Genomic DNA, 20,609 nt, shown 5'->3' with positions numbered 1-20,609 from the left:
TGAACAAATTAGCCTGTCATTAATAATGCAAAGCTCTGTTGCACTTCTTGCAGAGCTTGTGTGTTGGAATGAATTAGCCTCTTGAGTTAGTAATGACATTGTGTCAATGTCCTGTGAATATAACATACAGATTTATCAGTTATTTAATGAGGACACTGCTGTCATGATAATGCTGCTGTTTGAGCATAAACATGGTTTGTAAAAGATAAGCAGGTAAATGGCCAAATAAGACAAGGTAACTGCATTCAGACCTTTCCCCCTCTCTCAGCAAAACAGCAACAGGCTTGCAAATGTGTTACTTTCTATGAAGACATTTAGCTTTAATCAGTGCAAATACAGCAAAACTTCATGAGTCTATACTAGATACAATTTCTACAGCTGTCAATATTTTGTTTGCAGTCATAGCAGAGCAGCCAAGTTCTAAAACTTTTCCTCTCTGACAAATTTCTGAACAAGAGCTTACCTTGTCGTAACACTCAGAAATGCCACACTAGAAAAAATGCCAAAAACAAGAAAAAAATATATTTTAAGGTAGTTTTACCTTGAAATAAGCAAAAAATTCTGCCAATAGAGCAAGTGAAAATGTTCTTGGTAAGATTTCTTAAAATAAGACGTAATATTTAGCAAACTGTGATCTTAAATTTAGCAGGGACAACTTATTTTAAGCAATATTTTTCCAGTATTTTAAAGCTTAGTGTGTAAGCCAGGAATGCTTCTGCACTAAACTTCTTCATTTGAGATATATTCACCTGAATCTGAGTTGTATTATAGCGGCACTTCTCTAGGTTTAAGACCATCTTGTTCTTGAAATAAGATGACAAAGTTGAATTGTCTCATTTTGAGATATAATGTCTTCTCATAGTGAGCTGGATATACTAATATTCAGTCATGTTGTTCTTTAGGATAAGCCAGCTATGCTCTAAAGGAGGTGTTTCATTGTGTGCATGTAGTTTGAGGATGAATATTTTTATCTGATTTAGAAGAAACAGTGTCTGAAAACTGAAACCCACCCTTAAAAAAAACAACTTTTCTTTCTTTCTTTCTTTCTTTTATCAATGGAGCTGTTTTCTGATAGATCCTCCAATAAAATGCATTTACTTAAATCAAGTAAAGTGTTTGTCTTAAATCAAGATTATCCGTCTTCTACAAATAAGATCTCAGCTTGAAAAATGTCTGAAATGTAAAATAAACCTTGTTTCTTCTAAATTACAATTCAAAACAAGATCATTTTAAAATAGTTTGACTGAACAAGATATCTAAGATGTCCTAAAACAAGTCCCTCTATCTTCCTCAAATGTTACTTGTTAAATAAATGTACCTTAAATCAAGTGGGAGAAGACATTTTGACTAAAAATGAGAGAATTTCCCTTGGTAAGATTTTGAGTTTTTGCAGTGCAGTAGCCCTTTGCATAGTTGCAGTAATTACTATAACATTTAATTATCTGTCTGCATACTTCAAACTCATGTATATTCACCCGATGTCTCAAAATGGACTCAACAATTCCACACAGCTCCCAATTACCTTTAACATTATGTGCAGCTATTAATAGCAACCTAACTGCAGTTTCATTAAATCATCAAACATGTATCTGTGACCCATCATCAGCAGTGATATCTCAATTATCATCAAGTGCATAAAAATAAGAAAGGTATAATCATGCAGAGCAATTTAGAGCATTTAAAGTGTATTAAGAATAATTATGGGATGTGATAATGAGGAAATTCAGTTTTTAAGTGACACATCTATTGGCGTATTATAATGGAGATCTTATATGTACAGTGTGCAACTTGATAATAATGGTAAAGAAAATCATTACACATTTTATGAACAAGTCTTACTGTTTTGGAAAAATAAAGAGGGATCCCTTTGTAAATTATTGAACATTTGCAGCATCGACTATGCCAATTTCTTTGGAGAATATTCCATGGCGTAGTAGGCAAACTGCACATGGTCAGCTAGCTTTTTCACTGCATCGTGTGTTTCTATGGGAATATAAATTACAAGAGAATCCTAATCTCTTTAATTAAATATGTATTTGAGGCCTGTAGCAAGAGGCGGCTGTAAAATCTAAAGCAATCATAAAAGAGCAGAGCTGCTTTGATGTGCAGATGAAACAAATGTCTTGTTTGGCGGAAGCTCTGTTTTTCTCTCTCAAACACTCAAACACACACACACAAACACACTGTATGAATGAGGTTCATTAATTATTAAGGAAGCACAGAAGTCATGCGTTGCACCCAGTTTGAAACACAAACCTGTACATTATTTCAAAAACCCTCCTCATATAATGATCAGACATCAATTGGCCTCCCATTTGGCCAAGCATGCAAAATACCCTGAAACTGGAACACCTAAATAGAGTCATTTTAATGATGTTAAATGCAGTCTTCCTGCTGTGACACCAAAAATATTACTTTTGTTACTGTGCCTGTCTAAGGTTGTGCTTTCTTGTAAGAATCTAAAGGATGTTTTAAAGGTAAGACAAGTTGATACATTACCTTTGTATTACTGCTGTCACACAAGGCAATTGCACTTCACAGCTTAAACGATTTCCATAAGAGGAATCAATGAGATGCAAATTCAGAAAACACAGGTCAAAGTTATTGATTGGAGCTACTAAAATGCCAGTGAAAAAAAAATGGAAGGCAAAAAGCCAAACAACTGCATCAACTCAAACAAGCTTCAAATACATCCAACACTCCAGGTCAAAAAACACTTGCAAACCTGCCAAACACATACAAACACATGAAGGTAAGGTTACATTGGGGAGTTCTGTGACATGCATTCAGCCATGTATGTACAGTGGGGCAAAAAAGTATTTAGTCAGCCACTGATTTTGCAAGTTCTCCCACTTAGAAAGATGAGAGAGGTCTGTAATTTTCATCAGAGGTACACTTCAACTATGAGAGACAAAATGAGAAGAAAAAATCCAGGAAATCACATTGTAGGATTTTTAAAGAATTGATTTGTAAATTATGGTGGAAAATAAGTATTTGTTCACCCACAAACAGGCAAGATGTCTGTCTCTCACAGACCTGTAACTTCTTCTTTAAGAAGCTCTTCTGTCCTCCACTCTTTACCTGTATTAATGGCTCCTGTTTGAACTGGTTATCTGTATAAAAGACACCTGTCCACAGACTCAAACAGTCAGACTCCAAACTCAACCATGGCCAAGACCAAAGAGCTGTCCAAGGACACCAGGAAGAAAATTGTGGACCTGCACCAGGCTGGGAAGAGTGAATCTACAATAGGCAAGCAGGTTGGTGTGAATAAATCAACTGTGGGAGCAATTGTAAGAAAATGGAAGACATACAAGACCATTGATAATATCCCTGGATCTGGGGTCCCACGCAAGATCTCATCCCGTGGGGTCAAAATGATCATGAAAACAGTGAGCAAAAATCCCAGAACTACACGGAGGGATCTGATGAATGACCTGCAGAGAGCTGGGACCAAAGTAACAAAGGCTACCATCAGTAACACACTACGCCGAGAGTCACTCAAATCCTGCAGCGCCAGGCGTGTCCCCCTGCTTAAGCCAGTACATGTCCAGGCCCGTCTGAAGTTTGCCAGAGAGCATATGGATGATCCAGAAGAGGATTGGGAGAATATCATGTGGTCAGATGAAACCAAAATAGAACTTTTTGGTAAAAACTCAACTCGTGGTGTTTGGAGGAAGAAGAATGCTGAGTTGCATCCCAAGAACACCATACCTACTGTGAAGCATGGGGGTGGAAACCTCATGCTTTGGGGCTGTTTTTCTGCAAAGGGGACAGGACGACTGATCCGTGTTGAGGGAAGAATGAACGGGGACATGTATCGTGAGATTTTAAGCCAAAACCTCCTTCCATCAGTGAGAGCATTGAAGATGGAACGTGGCTGGGTCTTCCAGCATGACAATGATCCCAAACACACCGCTCGGGCAACGAAGGAGTGGCTCCGTAAAAAGCATTTCAAGGTCCTGGAGTGGCCTAGCCAGTCTCCAGACCTCAACCCCATAGAAAATTTGTGGAGGGAGTTGAAAGTCCGTGTTGCCCAGCGACAGCCCCAAAACATCCCTGCTCTAGAGGAGATCTGCATGGAGGGATGGGCCAAAATACCAGCTACAGTGTGTGCAAACCTGGTGAAGACTTACAGGAAACGTTTGACCTCTGTCATTGCCAACAAAGGTTATGTTACAAAGTATTGAGTTGAACTTTTGTTACTGACCAAATACTTATTTTCCACCATAATTTACAAATAAATTCTTTAAAAATCCTACAATGTGATTTCCTGGATTTTATTCTCATTTTGTCTCTCATAGTTGAAGTGTACCTCTGATGAAAATTACAGACCTCTCTCATCTTTCTAAGTGGGAGAACTTGCAAAATCAGTGGCTGACTAAATACTTTTTTCCCCCACTGTATGTGTACATAAATACATCCTGGTATTTCACCAAATTAATATGAACCGACTCTGTAAGGCTCAATGTGTGTTTCCTGTGTACTTCAGGGACTTCACATGAAATCTGTAAATTATCCACAGCAGTAAACACAGACTGACAACAGTCTGGAGGTTATGAAATCTGATGCGTTCATTACATGTCACTGTCAATGACTCTGTGTCTTACAGTAGAATTAAGCCTTCTTCAGATTGTGATACCACAAATTATCGAGCGGTTAAAAAATCAATCAGCACTGAGGCCTCTGTTGACATAAAGACCCCTAAGGGACAACAATGCTGAGCTGATGACAAAAGCCTCGACAGCAGCCAATAAAAATCAAGGCCTGCTGAGATATATTGAAAAACGTACACGGATTGCAATCCAGAGTCCAGCCTGTCAAGAATCAACATGTCAGATGATACAAAAATTCAACCAAACAAAAACAGGAGCAGAAACGAAGCAGTGTACGATGATAGCTGTTTTCAAAAGATGCAAGAAAATACCCAGAGCGTTCTGGGATTTGTTGTTCTGATGAGAAATGCCTGCAGCTCTTTGACATTGGCTACGTTTACATGAGACTTTTAATTCCTCTTTAATTCAGAAATAAAATTAAATCCTCTTTAAAAAGATTTAAAATGACCATGTAAACACCTAACCTCAAATGCAAATGACTATTCTGAATGAAACTTAAAAGTTAGTGGCCACAGTTACAGGATGTTTTTTAATTCAGCATTAAATAATTCAGAATTAAAGTATCCTCCTTCGTGTTTACATGGAAATAGTAATTCTGAATTGAGGTTTACATGGAAAACACGTTTAATTGTCTTTATTCCTCTTAAGGTCTGGGGGTGGGAAGGGTTCTGATTGGACAGGGGCGGGCGTGACGTATTTACATCTACCAGAAGAAAACAGACTCCAGTTCCTGCTTCTTTCATTTTCAGTTACAACATGGAAGACCACACAATAAGTACAATTTTCCCTTTGATTTTGATTCTAGTTTTGAATAAGCAGCTTGACACAAACATACTGCTTCACTTTCGTCAGCTGAGGAGGAGAAGAGAGCTGGACACAAACATACTACTTCACTTTCGTCAGCTGAGGAGGAGAAGAGAGATAGAGGACCGGAGAAGGGAGGAGGAAGACCGGACTTTGGAGAATCAAAGCCAACGGTTAGTGCAACGGCTGCTCTACCTCAGCCCACTGACACATCCAGCTCGCAAGGCCAGACAGCAGTGGATGAAAGTGTGAAGCAAGGAATAATAAATAAATAGCCTCGGCTCGAGTCCAATGCTTGCTTCAGGCGGCCATCCTGGATTATGTGCGTCATCGCGACAGGACAAGGGAACGAGCATGAGCAGAACGACCGGAATTAATTTAAAGCGGAATGAACGTATACATGATCGAGGAATTATTCAATTCAGATTTCAAATCAGAATAAACCAGACACACTGGCTACAGTTCCATGAGAGTTTTAATTCCTCTTTATTTCAGTTAGCACATATGTGTGCTAACAAGGAGCTTAGGAGGGAGGCATGCTAGTTGTGGGCTGTCTTAATAAACAGATTTGAAGATCTAGTGGAGGATTTTTATTTTTAATGGAAAAGTGCTAGCGCTAGTTAGCATAGCCGCATAGCTACATGTTCGTCGCTAAGAAACACTAAATCTGTGACCAATCCTTCAGAAAGGTCAACATGTAAACATTAGATCAACGTGCTGGACAGCCGAGGCCACACCCGCTTCCTGAGGGGGCGTGGTCAGAGAGCTCATTCTCATTTAAAGGCACAGACACAGAAAACAGCCTGTTCTGAGCAGGGCTGAAAAAGAGGGGTTTACAGGCAGACCAAAATCTGATTTCAAAGTGTTTTAATGAGCAATAAACTTTAAAGACATGTTTTGGGGACCTCTCAGACCAATATATGTTGATGAAAAAGAGCAGAATATGTCACCTTTAAATTCGACTGCATTTCCTTTATTTTTTAAAAAGCAACAGAGAAATGTTTTTCTGCTGCTTTTGTTGAGCAAACTTGACAGCCTGGGATCATTCAGGTCATACTTCACAATAGTGCAGAATGATTCTTACTCTGCCAGAAATGATCAGCATTTCTAAGTCTCTGAATGGTTGTAGATGTTTCTGTCTTTATCCCTGTTCCAAAAAGCGAGCCTTTGAATGATGAGTGATATAACCTTGCCCTCCCTTTACCTTCAGAAGCCCTTTCTTTTTTTGAATTATGAAAATCACAATGTCCGATGCCTAATTAGGCAAGAACCCATTTCTGGAAGATTAAAGCCATTACAATTAGCCTGAGAAAAGAAAACATTAAACAAGAATAAAACACACACTTATGCATTAATATGCCGTTTAACCAAGCAAACAGAAACTATGAAATCCATTAGCATAATGTGCACAGCTCTGTGTGGGTGTGTGTTTGTGTCTGTGTGTGTGCACCATAAAATATGCTTTAAGGGATAAAAAAGACGATCTCTGGGCAGGGTTGTTGTGTATGTGTGATATAATGTTTAGCTAGCAGGGGGCAATAAGATAGACCGATAGTTCAGCCTCAGAATGCGACCAAAGATTCCCCTTACTTTCAACAAAGATTTCTCCCTTCATATGACATGTGTGTGTGGGTAAGTGGAAAAAAAGCAGGCAGGTTGAGAAACACATGAAAACAAACACAGGCTCTGAAACCGTTCTCCCATTGGCTTAGCACGGCTTAGACAAATGTCTTGACATTTCCAAGCAATGAAATATGAATCACTCTTCATTTCCACAGAAGCATGAAAACATACTCCACTGGGGAGCATGTCTATCAAGGCAATGCATCAAAGTGTGTGTGTGTGTGAGCGTGTGTGTATGTTTGTGTATGAGAGAGAGCGCCCAGCCGGTCTCTGTGTGTTTCACGGTGCTCCTCCAACTCAGTGACTCTCCCTCAGAAAGGTAAAACAAAGACATGACCCAAACTTCTCAAGAGTAACTTAAAAAGTCATCTCTATTTACAGATTCTGTGCAAATCTGAGGAGTCTGTTGGCCTGGAAGTGAGTTTTGTGTGCTGGTTTTCTTTTGTAGCTACAATAGTATTGCCCATTTGCATTTCAGCAGGCATTGGCTGTGTGTAGGAAATCAAATAAGGCAGTCATCTGACAGCACTTAAGCTCCACATTATCTCTATCAACGGTGATCTGCATATAAGTGCAGCTAAGAATTCACTCTTATAGGTAATTTCTTAACACCAACACCATTTTCACCTCTCAAGTTATAGTTTGATTGTAAACAACAGCAACACATGAAAAGAGGGGTCAAATCTGAAGTCTATTATAAGTATCCACTAGATACAGTATCTCACAAGAGTGAGTACACCCCTCACATTTCTTCTAAAGATGATGCACAAGAAAGCCCGCTAACAGTTTGCTAAAGACAGCAAACTAAGGACATGGATTACTGGAACCATGTCTTGTGGTCTGATGAGACCAAGATAAACTTGTTTGGTTCAGATGATGTCAAGCGTGTGTTGGGGCGCCCAGGTGAGGAGTACAAAGACGAGTGTGTGTTGCCTACAGTCAAGCATGGTGGTGGGAGTGTTATGGTCTGGGTCTGCATGGATCCTGCCGGCACTGGGGAGCTACAGTTCATTAAGGGAACCATGAATGCCAACATGTACTGTGACATACTGAAGCAGAGCATGATCCCCCCCCTCCCTTCAGAAACTGGGCCACAGGGCAGTACTCCAACATGATAACGACCCCAAACACACCTCCAAGACCAAGCCTTGCTGAAGAAGATGAGGGTGAAGTTGATGGAGTGGCCAAGCATGTCTCCAGACCTAAACCCTATTGAGCGTCTGTGGGGCATCCTCAAACGGAAGGTGGAGGAGCACAAGGTCTCTAACATCCACCAGCCCCGTCATGGAGGAGTGGAAGAGGACTCCAGTGGCAACCTGTGAAGCTCTGGTGAACTCCATGCCCAAGAGGGTTAAGGCAGTGCTGGAAAATAATGGTGGCCACACAAAATATTGACACTTTGGGCCCAATTTGGACATTTCCACTTTTGTGTACTCACTTTTGTTGCCGGTGGTTTAGACATTAATGGCTGTGTGTTGAGTTATTTTGAGTGGACAGTAAATTTACACTGTTAAACAAGCTGTACACTGACTACTTTACATTGTATCAAAGTGTCATTTCTTCAGTGTTGTCCCATGAAAAGATATAATTAAATATGTGCAGAAATGTGAGGGGCGTACTCACTTTTGTGAGATACTGTACGTTGCATAAAGTTTGCCATCACTTCCAAAGGCTACTTTGTCATTGGATGATTACCAATGAGTTTAGAGGTTGTGCATAAAGTAACATGCCAGCTAAAATGATCAACAAACTCATTGATGTTTATTCAAAAAGGATGGAAATGATCCTGGTATCTTATTCAAGTAGTCACTAAAGTAAAATAATTCATGATTGTCAGCCATTGAACTAAAACCCTGTGAAATTAATTGGTGAACTATCTGCCTGCTGCATGGATACTGACCATTTCAAAGTTCGACTGGCCCTACATCATGCAAAAGAGCAAAAGCAAAAGCGTCCAATTTTGTTGCCAGAGTTGTCACCATGATGAGAGCTTTCTATTTTTGCAGCCAGATTAAATGCTGCTATAAGAACATTTGGCAAGCGCTGGTGTTATCTCTCAGCTTCAGAACGCTTGAAATTAAAAATGAATAATTTGGCAGGAGTCCCTTTTCCTTTTCTAACCATGACATATCAATTGCTAGTTTAAAAATAGGATGTTTAATATTAAGCTTGTGATAATATTAATAAGGTTTCTGCTCCTGATATTCCAGAGGCCTGAGGTGTACTTCTATTTTCACTGCAAACATACCCGTTAGTAGGAAACATGGCAATGGATGCACCCTGGGGGAAATAAAAACATCCTGAGTGTCAGGGAATATTTTTGCAACAGTTTTGCAACTATTTCATCATCAGGCGGGTGCTAAATGTAAGAGACATTTTTGGCATTCTTTGTGGGAACTTTGTAAATATAAAACACGTACAAGTCTTACTTCAAAGCATCAAAGCTCATTGTGCACATCCCTGATGGCAGCACAGACAACACATCTGATGTGATGCCTGCAACATGATTCTGTATAACACAAGCCAAAAGAAAAACTTCCTGTTGACAAAATATTTCACCACAGTTTTATTGTGAAGCAAATACCATCAATCTGTGACCAACCAAAGAATCAAGGAGAAATCAAATGATCAGCCCATGTTCTCTATTTCAAGCTTGTTGGGCGCTGGCAAATCCTACAAGTACTGGAATGAGTTTTAAATATAGATGTGTTTTTCTAAATCTGTGTGTTAACAAAAATTGTAATTTCTGTACTTGTTCTGTTCCAAACTTGTTGATAATAGCAAAATATCAGGAGCAGGGCCACACCTCAACCATGCCTCTTCCGTTTTCCCATAAATTCAAACCTGACCATTTCCTCCTTTCTGTTCTTGAGGAGTGCAGACGCTTTTTTGCTTGCTCTTGCTTAGGCTTGCATTCTTTTCATTTGAACTCTTTTTTCTTCACTGAGAGACTACAAGCAGTGACTCCAGGATACTTCCCTGCTTTTATTTTTTACTCTTCCCTTCAACGTTGCACCTTCTGAGCGCTCATTCTCCAAGTTAAAACTAACTAAAAACCCCTTGAGGATCCCTTGATATCTAAAACACAAACAAGAAACCCTACATCTAGTGCATTACTCACAGCTCTAGCTATCGCCAAGAAAACAATCCTCCTAAACTGGAAATCAAAAAAGCTCATCAATATTGCTCAATGGAAGAATCTCCTAATAGAACATATATCCCTAGAAAAACTATCTGCCTCTCTCAATCACAAATCAGCTGACTTCTCTAAAACCTGGTCTACATTCATCAATAAACTTACCTCTATAACTGCCTGATTCCCAATCCACAGCATTAACCCAAACACATAGACCAACTTCTTTTACTCAGACACACCACATGCGCACACGCACACACAGGCACACACACACGCACACACCCCTCTCCCTTTATGTCCCCTAACCGCACTCAAACTCCCTCACTGTACTATAAAACGTTAAATGTACGTCAACATCACTCAACATATTTGACACTCGACACTTAAGTATTATTATTATTTTATTTTTAATTTACTTATTTTCTTTGTTATTATCATGTATATGCATGTGTGCATACATGTGTATGTATGTATGTATGTATGTATGTATGTATGTATGTATGTATGTATGTATGTATGTATGTATGTATGTATGCATGCATGCATGCATGTATGTATGTATGTATGTATGTTTGTATGTATGTATGTATGTTTTTTTTTTGTTTTTTTTTGTTTGCTTGTTTTTTTTGTACACGTGTGGCTAAAATTAAATTAAATTAAATTAAATTAAAAAAAAACCTTGATGAGCACGGTGGGACAGGAGAGACTGAGTGGACTTGTCAGGTTATCTATTGAGAATGACAGATCAAAGAAAATGGACATACAGCGCATCGTGGGCAAGTCCGCGGAGCTTAAGGCCCGTCCAAACAGTGGTGAGTAGGCCGAGTACTTCATATTGATTTTTTGTTTGTATGTGAGCATGTGGGCCGCTGTGCCAATTTGACTAAACTTTATATCTGTTGATACAGTGACCTACTGTGCTCTCATTAGTTGAAACAGTTAAGTGGGTGTCAGAATGATGCGGTCGCTATCCGTGGTGCTGAACTGCTTTGAATTTGTGTTGTTTTATTTATTTATTTGTGTTGTTAGACATCATGTCCGTTTGATTGACTTCAAAATGACATAACTGTGTAAAAACTATAGTAGTGCTTGTAAGCCCCACTAGTGTGGGCATGTTATAAAGTTAAGATGAGCTTTGCAGTGACCGCAGCCATGTGTCCGTAACGCTGTGCCAGTTTGCACCTGCCCAGAGGAAAATGTTACTGCTCAAGGCTTTCTCTTCTAAGTCTCTGGAGACAAAATTGAGATTCTCCATTCAGCCTCATTCAAGTTTCAAATTGTTTTTCCTTCGTTTCTCCTAAAATTCACTAGGAAAAATAGTTGAGACCATGACATGAGTCTTATTTGAGACTTAAATGAGAGATCTCATTAATGGCTCATTTTCTTCTCTTTTTTTAAAATATATTTTTGGCCTTTTTGCCTTTATTTGACAGGACAGCTGAAGAGAGACAGGAAATGTGGGGAGTAGTGAGCGGGGGAAGACATGCAGGAACTGATTTACCGGCCAGGAATTGAACCAGCGTCCCCTGCAACAAGGACTGTAGCCTCTGTATGTGGGGCGCTTAGACCGCTAGGCCACCAGGGTCCAAAAGAATCCACCCCTTTAATTATAATAATCTGGCTAAATCTGGTCAGCCCTTTTGCGGCCCATATTTTAAATAAATGGTCTGTCATACCTGGAGATATGAAATCTCTATCTTTTGTAATTTCTCTCAAATCCACTAAATCTTTGTGAAGTTGTTTTGTTCCAAACAGACTTGTAAAGGAAGGACCATATTGTGAAGTCAAAGAAGAGATCATTTCACATCTTAATAGCTGATCTTGCAAGTGGTTCAAATGTTTTAATGAGAATTGTAAGTTTGTGGACAATCACATTGAAATGTTAATTTTGCAGGGCACTATAAATGTTCATGAAAAGATGAGCTCAGGCTCTTTCTTTGCTCCATCTGAGCTCAACTTGAGACACAAAAACTGAGTCTGACAAAAACAAATGGATGAGGTTAGATTGAGACAATTGAGAGAGCTCCCTGATTTCTCCACCTGAGCTCAAAAGGAGTCACAACACTTGAGAAATACCTGAGAATCATTTCAGATTTAGACCAGATCTCATTTTGAACTGAAAGGGAGACTAAGCTGAGACTTTTTACAACTTTTTTTTCTGGAGGCAAGAATGAGAAACAGGAGACATAAGCTATAGTCTCATTTTGCTTTCAAACAGATCTCATTGTTGTCTAGGAGACATAAATTAAACACTTGTGAGATCTCCTCTCTAAATGTCTTTTCCTATGGGTCAAACGTGCTAAATATAGACGCAAAAACACCGCTCGCTATCTGCTTCAGGTTTGATAGATCACATTGCGTGTGCTAAATGATCACATTTGCATCTCCTCCTCCCAGTATTTTGCGCATTCTGATGATCTACATGTATTCTGCATATTCATGAAGGCAAATACGCTAAATGGATAGCGAGTGCTATTTTGCTCATTTGACAGACGCAATCCTCGGTGCTCCCGGTTAGTACATCTGCTTTGCGTGCGCTATCAAGCTTGCACGTGTTTTTATACACGCAAACCTTTAGTAGATCGGGCCCAGAGTGTTCCAGTTTGTGGTTTGTCGAGTCTGTTTTCTTCAGTTTGGTCAGTCTTTTTCACTCAGCTTCTTGTTTGTTTTAATGCCCCTTGCTCATTTCTGCCTCTTTTCCTCCACTCATCTCCTTTTTTTTTTTTAAAGGTGAAGACTAGTCAGCCATGGACCATTATTCAAAAGTTTTGTGTTTCCCAAATGAATTAAAAGGTTATATTTCAACATGATCCATGTTGGTAATCTATTTAAAATGCCATTGAAGAACAAAAGAAATTTAATATTCAGAATGCTCCCAGAAATTATTATTTTTTTTACTATTTTTGCAAACTTGCTTGCCTAAGTGCCAAAGGGGAGATATGAAATGTGCTGAAACTGCTTTTCATGGATTGATTTGATAGGACATGCGTGTTCAGGTTGTTCCTGGCATTGCTCTTATGATTCAAAATGAAATACTGTTGTTATTGCATTTTGACCAATCAGAATCAGGTCTTTAACACTGCTTGGTAATAAGTATGAGTGCGGATAATAAAAAACATTAAACACCTGAAGCCATAAATATTCTATAATTGCTCATAACTGTTGTAAAAGGGTTCTACTGATCCACTTAGAAACACAACCATGGATCAAATATCCATCAGTTATAGTACAATGCAATACAATCTTTAACAAGTTGAGAGAAGTAATGAAATAGTCCTTCACAGTGATCTCCAGAGTGATGTTTCCAGTGCTCAGACCAGTGAATCTCTCTGAATAAGACATTTAAATTACTCCACCTGAAATATACCAGAGCCCAGCAGACAGATGATGATTGTGATGGATGGATGATAAACACACAGAGACATATTACAGGATACCCCATTAACACCAACACTTTCTCATCCCTGTGAGAGTACAATCTGAGCAGACGAGCCGTAATTTGGGTAATTTTGCTCCACGCTTCACCCTTTTCTTTAATGACAATAATTATCTCCGGAAAACATCTGTAGGTTGTTTCTTCTCTTCCTCCCTTAGTCTCCTTCTTCTGTCTAATCTTGTCCTCTTCTCTCGTGTCTCATTGTACACGTCCTCATCCTTATCTTCCTTTCTACTTTATCTTTCTCTTTGTGCCAAAAACTCTCTGCATGATACCCTCTCCTTCATGCATCACCAAACAGCCAAGTCTACAGTACACAGCACAACATTTTTCTTCTGTCTTAACTCCCCTCTTAGTGCAATGTGTTGCTCCTCAATCAGCAAGGGTATTTAGGCAGAGTGAAAATGTATCTGAAACCTGCACTCACCCCAGTGATTTCTCCAGTCGACTGGCCGGTGATCCAACGATCTCCCCAAGAGTACAGAATGCCTGACCCAAGAAGTCCTGCAGGGAAGGAAGGAAGGAAGGATAGAGGGAAGAAAGGAAGGAGATGGAAAGGTTTGAATATGGAAAGTGGTGAGACAAAAAAATCAGAGAAAAGTCAGACTTCAAAACTTAATTCAGGATTAATCAGGTGATCCTAATATCACTCAAGCACATGCAAACATGAGACTGTTCCCACATTTAAATTTGCAGTCCCAAATTTTTTAACTTGGCTTGTGCATTCATGTTAAGCCAAAATGATTGTTGGCTTTTTGTTCAAACATCTTTGGTCTTAAAAAACAGAGACAGGAGTAGAGATAGATACAGTCGGCATCCCAGAAAACGCCACATCTGGGTCATGCTCAGGGGGGAAATTGAATACTAGCCACAATGCAGAAGAGCTGCTGTTGGCATTTATGCACTACAAATAAAATTAAAATCTGTACCTAGAGTTTAACATTTTACCCAACCGAAGCACAGGGCAGATGGTGAGAACACTTTGGCTGCAAGCCATCCAGCAGGAGGACAAGCTTGTTATCTCTTGTGGGATCCAAAATCAAAAGATGTGTGTTTGCAGTCACCACTTCAGTAACCTAATTGTTAGATTTATCTTATTCAAACTGTGTAAGATTTTTTTACAGGGGTGTAATAAATGTTGAATAAATACCACATACCACTTTTAGCAAATTGAGTAGCTTTGAAACTGCTCTGTGTGTAAATCCCTGCGTGGTATAGCACCTTGTGAATAATAATAATAATAGTCAGGTGTAAAGATTTCACTAAAACATGCTAGTCTAGGTAGCCAGGTAGCAAAATATATATGGGAATGACACTTTGGGAATGAGTGGGATCAATCACTATCATCACTATCACCTCTTTCTCTTACTCCCCTCTATCTGTCTTTCCAGACCCAACTCGGTCTCAGCAGATGTGTGTCTAACATGAGTCTGGTTCTGCTGGAGGTTTCTTCCTGTTAAAAGGAAGTTTGTCCTCGCCACTGTAACTAGCTAAATACTGCAATGTGCAATGCTCATGATGGATTAAGGTGGGGTCAGACTGAGTCTTACCCTGTCTTGAAGTTGGGTCTCTGTTCATAATTTGACATAGAGTGGTCTAGACCTCCTATGTTTGTAAAAGAGTCTTGGGATAACATTTGTTGTGATTTGGCGCTATACAAATAAAGGTTGGTTGATTGATTGATTGAATAGTCCAGACTTTTATATGAACAACAATCTGAGTTTTCTAAATGGATTGTTTTGTGTCAATTGACAATAATAACTCAAGTAGGACACAACAGCCTTTAGCATTAGCATTGGGGTTCAAAAGCCTCACACTTACAGCATTGTAGGCTGGGGGGGAAATGATTGTTTTCCCTGTGTGGACGCCCCACCCCCAACTTTGAAGCAACACCGACTGTATCTATTAGACTTTATTTTCTAATGACTTTGTTACTGCGCTCTGATTAACAATGTGACGTCACGCCCAGGTTTGGTGGGATTGGCAAAAGAAATTGTGTTAAACCACCAAATCCAACGCCACCACAACCAAGGACATTGTATATGCATGGTCAACAAAATGCATGCCACTATTTAGTGTGTGTATTTCAAGCTTTTCAAGTGTCATTTTATTCCACTGAATTTCAAGAACTTTGGATGGACAAGAAATGGTCTATATTATGAGACCTCCATTGTCCTGGTTTTGTGAGATTGCCTCTATTGTCCTGGTAAAATACTAATCACATCATCACATTTGGGACAAGAAGAACATGGCCAGGGTGAGAAACAAATAATGTTAGTCAGGTTCCATACAGTGACTTAAAGGGATATTTCAGTATTTTGAAGTGGGGTTGTATGAGTTACAGTACACTATTGCTCCAGTTAGCTACAATGAAAATTCCCAGAGGACCGGCCGGTAAGCTAGGCTACAATTCTCTGCAGACGGGGCCTCCTATTTCATGTAATTTCACTAAAGTTAAGAAAACATGGTCCAGGAACTCATCATGGTGCAAATGCATGAACCAGTAGAAAAAAATTGCACTATTTTCAGACGCACCTCTCAGACCGGTGTTCTTCCGCTGCATGAGCACGGATACACGCCGATCAGCTGTTTGGATCAACAAGCACGTAGCATTTTTTGCAGTAAACACTTTTAGGAACAAAAACTACAAACTGCAGAAATGAGTGATTCTGACAGCGACGATGACATGCCGTTCACTGTGAACACAAGAGGATCCCTCTATGAACCAGAGTTTACAGAGGAAGAACTCCAGATGCAGACCCAACGTACCAACGAAGAAGAGAGGGGAGAAAGTTCTGTGCTAACGAGTGAGCAGGAGAGATCCCACGTTACCTGGTGGTGCCGGTGTGTAAACTGTGAGCCCATGCCAACGAACCCAGAGAGCTTCTGCTGTCAGGAGAGGGACTTAGTGACAACAATACTTCAGGACCTTTCTGAATCAGAGGATACCAGCGGCTCACATACGGCTCCAGTCTGCATCACTCATCATCCAGAGTTCCCTGCCTTACAGGAGGTTTGCTTGTTTGAACAGCCGGGATAAAGAGAGGTACGTCCCATCTTTTAAATGTGCAGAAAAGTGAGTTTAATTCACTCTAAAGACCGATACCGCTACTTGATCCTGCTACGTGCTTGTTGATCCAAATAGCGGATCGGTGTGTATCCGTGCTCATGCAACGGAAGAACACCAGACTGCGAGGTGCGTCTGAAAATAGTGCCAAAACAAAACAAAGGGGGTTTCTGACGGCAAGCTGAAGAGCTCCTATTGTTTCTACTGGTTCATGCATTTGTACCGTGATGAGTGCCTGGACCATATTTTCTCAACTTTAGTGAAATTACATGAAATAGGAGGCCCTGTCTGCAGAGAATTGTAGCCTAGCTTACCTGCCGGTCCTCTGGGAATTTTCTCATTAAAGGGGAAGAGCTCACCGGCACTCATTGTGGCTAACAGGAGCAATAGTGTACTGTAACTCATACGACCCCACTTCAAAACAACTGAAATATCCCTTTAAATTACAATATGTAAGTTTAGGTAAAATGAAGTGCAAGGCATTAAGATTTTTACTTTGACCCTCTTTTGTCACTGGACCTGATAGGTTGCCTTTTAACTGAGACCTTTCACTGGACCAGGACCACTTCACTTTGTGGACTTTTTACCCTTCAGACCACATCACCTGACCTGGCATGTTTTGCTCTATGATTTTCCCACAAAATGTTGTGACAGCAGTCATAAAATGATACATGGAAAGCAAGAAAAAACGTTGTAATATCACCTGAAATTGCTTCACACATTAGTGAGCTATACATTTGATGACACCAAGCATGGCACAGCAAATCAGGGTTAATGTAGTGTAGTGATTCCCAACTGGTCTTGCTTCAGTGCCAGAAAATCCCCCTAGAATTCAAGTCTAGGTCCTCACATTAACAGTGGACCCATTTAAAAAGCACTTGTTTTTTATTCATCCATGTTTGAGACAAAGCCCAGAAATTGACGTTGTATTCAACAAAGATTTGGAGCCCCTGTGAGGAATTTTTGCTTTGACTAGTTATGAAACACAATGAAATGAATAGTGATCACTTTCCATGACCTAAGACAGCAACAAGATGGAATATTTGTATACTCTATTGTTATGCATGTAGACCACTATAAGGAGATGTGACCAGACCAGATCACTGACATGCTGAAGAAACAGTCCTAAATTTCTTTGCAGCAATTATTCACAGTGAGTTACATTCAACTGTCAAAAGAAAGCAGGAGGCAATTCGGCACGAACAGAAAGTTTCTCACAGGAGCTTTCTCTGAAATAACTTGAATACAACTGATGCTGAAGTTTTGAGTAGGGATGCTGTGATTCAAATATTGAAAAAAAAACAATTTAGTCTAATTTAGTCTAGTGGAATTATATTTACAGCAAAGGTTGCTGTGATGGATTACATACTTTTGCTACTGACAGCATCCAAAGAGAAGTTGTTATAGTAAATTGCATGTTGTAGTGCCTTTACAAAAACAAGCTTTTCTTGTTGAGTAAATTGATAATGACACATTCAACCAAAGCTATTGTAACTCGATGAGACTACCCCCAATTGTGAACTGTCTACCTGTTGGAAACCACTGGTGTTGTGAATTGTGGATGATGAGAGACAAGTAGTGCAATAAATATGTGGATAAAAATACCATGAACAGAGGCAATAAACACTGTTCACAACAGTGTAGAGCTTTAAAGCTGGGGTTGGTGTTCAGATTTAGATCCACTTTTTGTTATACTGGTTAAAATTATCTTTATGTCCTGATGGTAATCAATACATAATGTGTTCTTAAAAAAGAGGTAAAAAAAAAGCTGCTATCTACAGCCGGAGTAAACCTGGGAAAACACCAACCAATCACCTTTTGGATCCCAAAATTTTAAACCAATCAAATCTGCCCCTGACTCTACTGACTGCCCCTCTCGCTCCACCTCAGGCCTGTCCCCTCTGACCTGATGAGGGGCTTTGCTCAGGACTGTAGTCCGGATCAGAGTCTAAAAAGCTCTCACCACGGGGGCTCTGACAAGCCAAAGAATTAATGACATTTAGTAAGTCCTACAGAAAATGTAGATGTACTGTAGCGTCCGTCCGATTCGTGAACACGTTGATCTTTAATAACCGGTCACTGTCGGCCGTGATCACGACAACAAACAAAGCAACAATCAATGTTTGAATGAATGAAAAACTTCTCTTGTCTCGCCTCTCTCCCGCTCGCACACTCTACACCTCTCCTGATGCCTTCACTGACTGTCAACACTGTAGGAATTAAGAACATCTACACTGAACACGTTTAACAAACAGTAGAGTTGTTACGGTATTACATGTGTTACAACTTTTCTCCTGATATCGTGTCACCAGTACAACTGGATAATGCTTGAATGACAGTTGTGAGTAGGGAAGAACGGGGTTGGTTGTCACACTTTTTACTGTTTTGATGATTGCTCATCATCAGAACATCTTTCTATAGTCAGTCCTACTTTAAATTGAAGCTTAAGGTGTTGGCTTGAAATGTGTATCCCTCTCATTTTCCGACTCATTGTAACAAAGAGGCAATTAACTATCAAAGACACTCTGACACATAGTGACAACCAACCCCATCACAGGGATGGTTGTCACACACTATGGGGTTGGTTGTTACACACTATGGGGTTGGTTGTCACACACTATGGGGTTGGTTGTCACACACTATGGGGTTGGTTGTCACACACTATGGGGTTGGTTGTCACAGACTATGGGGTTGGTTGTCACACACTATGGGGTTGGTTGTCACACACTATGGGGTTGGTTGTCACACACTATGGGGTTGGTTGTCACAATGGTATTTCAATGGGAGAAATATTTTTAAAAAAGCAAGAAGGCCGAACTAAATTTGAAAGTTGAATTGCACTGACAAGTGATAGGCCTACATAACTTAATGCATTTAAACATAAAATGATCAAGGAACATGAACAGGAAACGCATCTTTAGGCCAGCCTATATAACAACATAAAGAACAAAACAAATAAGCCGAACAATAATGGCCGACTCAACTAGGCTACATGTGACAACCAACCCCAAAGAGAATGTGATGACCAACCCCAACTAAAATATTTTGCTAGCATCAAGGCTAACAACCATCTAACAACTACTTAGCTAGCTAATAAAAATCTAAACTATAGCTTTCCCCTCACACTTTGTAAGGGTAACACTTGTTTTGTTATAAACCCATCGTTTAAAAGCCTAGAAGAAAAATACTGAGGAGCTGAATATTTACAATTTGACATGAAAAACACAAAAAGTCCTCTCACCTCAAGTTCAGCTGTCTTACTCCAGAGAAGACTATGTAGGTGAGCTCTGATCCTAATTCTGGAAATTTCCATACCCCAATTTAAGAGACAGCGCCCTCTGGTGGCAAGATATAACGAGTGTGCCAACCAACCCGTGTGACAACCAACCCCTTTCTCCCCTACTAACAGCAGCCATGTTTGTTTGTGTTTTTAACTTTCACTATGAGAATGTTTTGGTGAGGACCGGTTTTGAATCAGTCACCATCATGTGGTCATGAATCAGCGGCGCTCATACATGTGAGCGAGGCGTCGTTTTGGAGGAGCGCCGAGGGGAAGGGGGGGAGGGGTTAGACGGAGTCCTGAAGACATGCTACATTCAAATTCATGCTAGTTTTCAGAGACTACCAACCCCAGCTTTAACATGGAGTCTCTATAGAGACAGAGTGGCATAGTTTCAGTCATAACAATGTACTTAGTGGAAAAAGCCTCTCAATATCTCAAGAAAATGATCTGGTGCATCAGACAGGATACAAAAGGTCACACCTGTGTTTAGTTTCAACTATTTTTGAACTGATTACAGCAAGGATGTGACTCTGAAACTTTGTCAATGACAGACGGAACACATTAATAATTAAACACCCAAGTTCTCAACTGTAACTTCAGCTGTCTTTGCTGTAATCAAGCTCAATGCTGATGGGAAAACTTCA

The 20,609-nt window shown here is 39.9% G+C and overlaps 1 protein-coding gene across 1 annotated transcript in view; it reads right to left on the bottom strand.

The window, feature by feature from the left end:
- cpne5b (copine Vb) overlaps positions 1–20,609 on the bottom strand; it is a 256,605-nt gene that overhangs the window by 155,600 nt on the left and 80,396 nt on the right. The window contains exon 6 of the mRNA XM_034700261.1: positions 14,043–14,119. Coding sequence (XP_034556152.1) covers positions 14,043–14,119 — 77 coding nt within the window. The remainder of the gene's footprint in view (positions 1–14,042; positions 14,120–20,609) is intronic.

This window comes from Notolabrus celidotus, chromosome 1, assembly GCF_009762535.1.
Source record: "Notolabrus celidotus isolate fNotCel1 chromosome 1, fNotCel1.pri, whole genome shotgun sequence".
In the NCBI taxonomy this organism is placed as follows: domain Eukaryota; kingdom Metazoa; phylum Chordata; class Actinopteri; order Labriformes; family Labridae; genus Notolabrus; species Notolabrus celidotus.
This window is presented reverse-complemented; position numbering and strand designations above follow the sequence as displayed.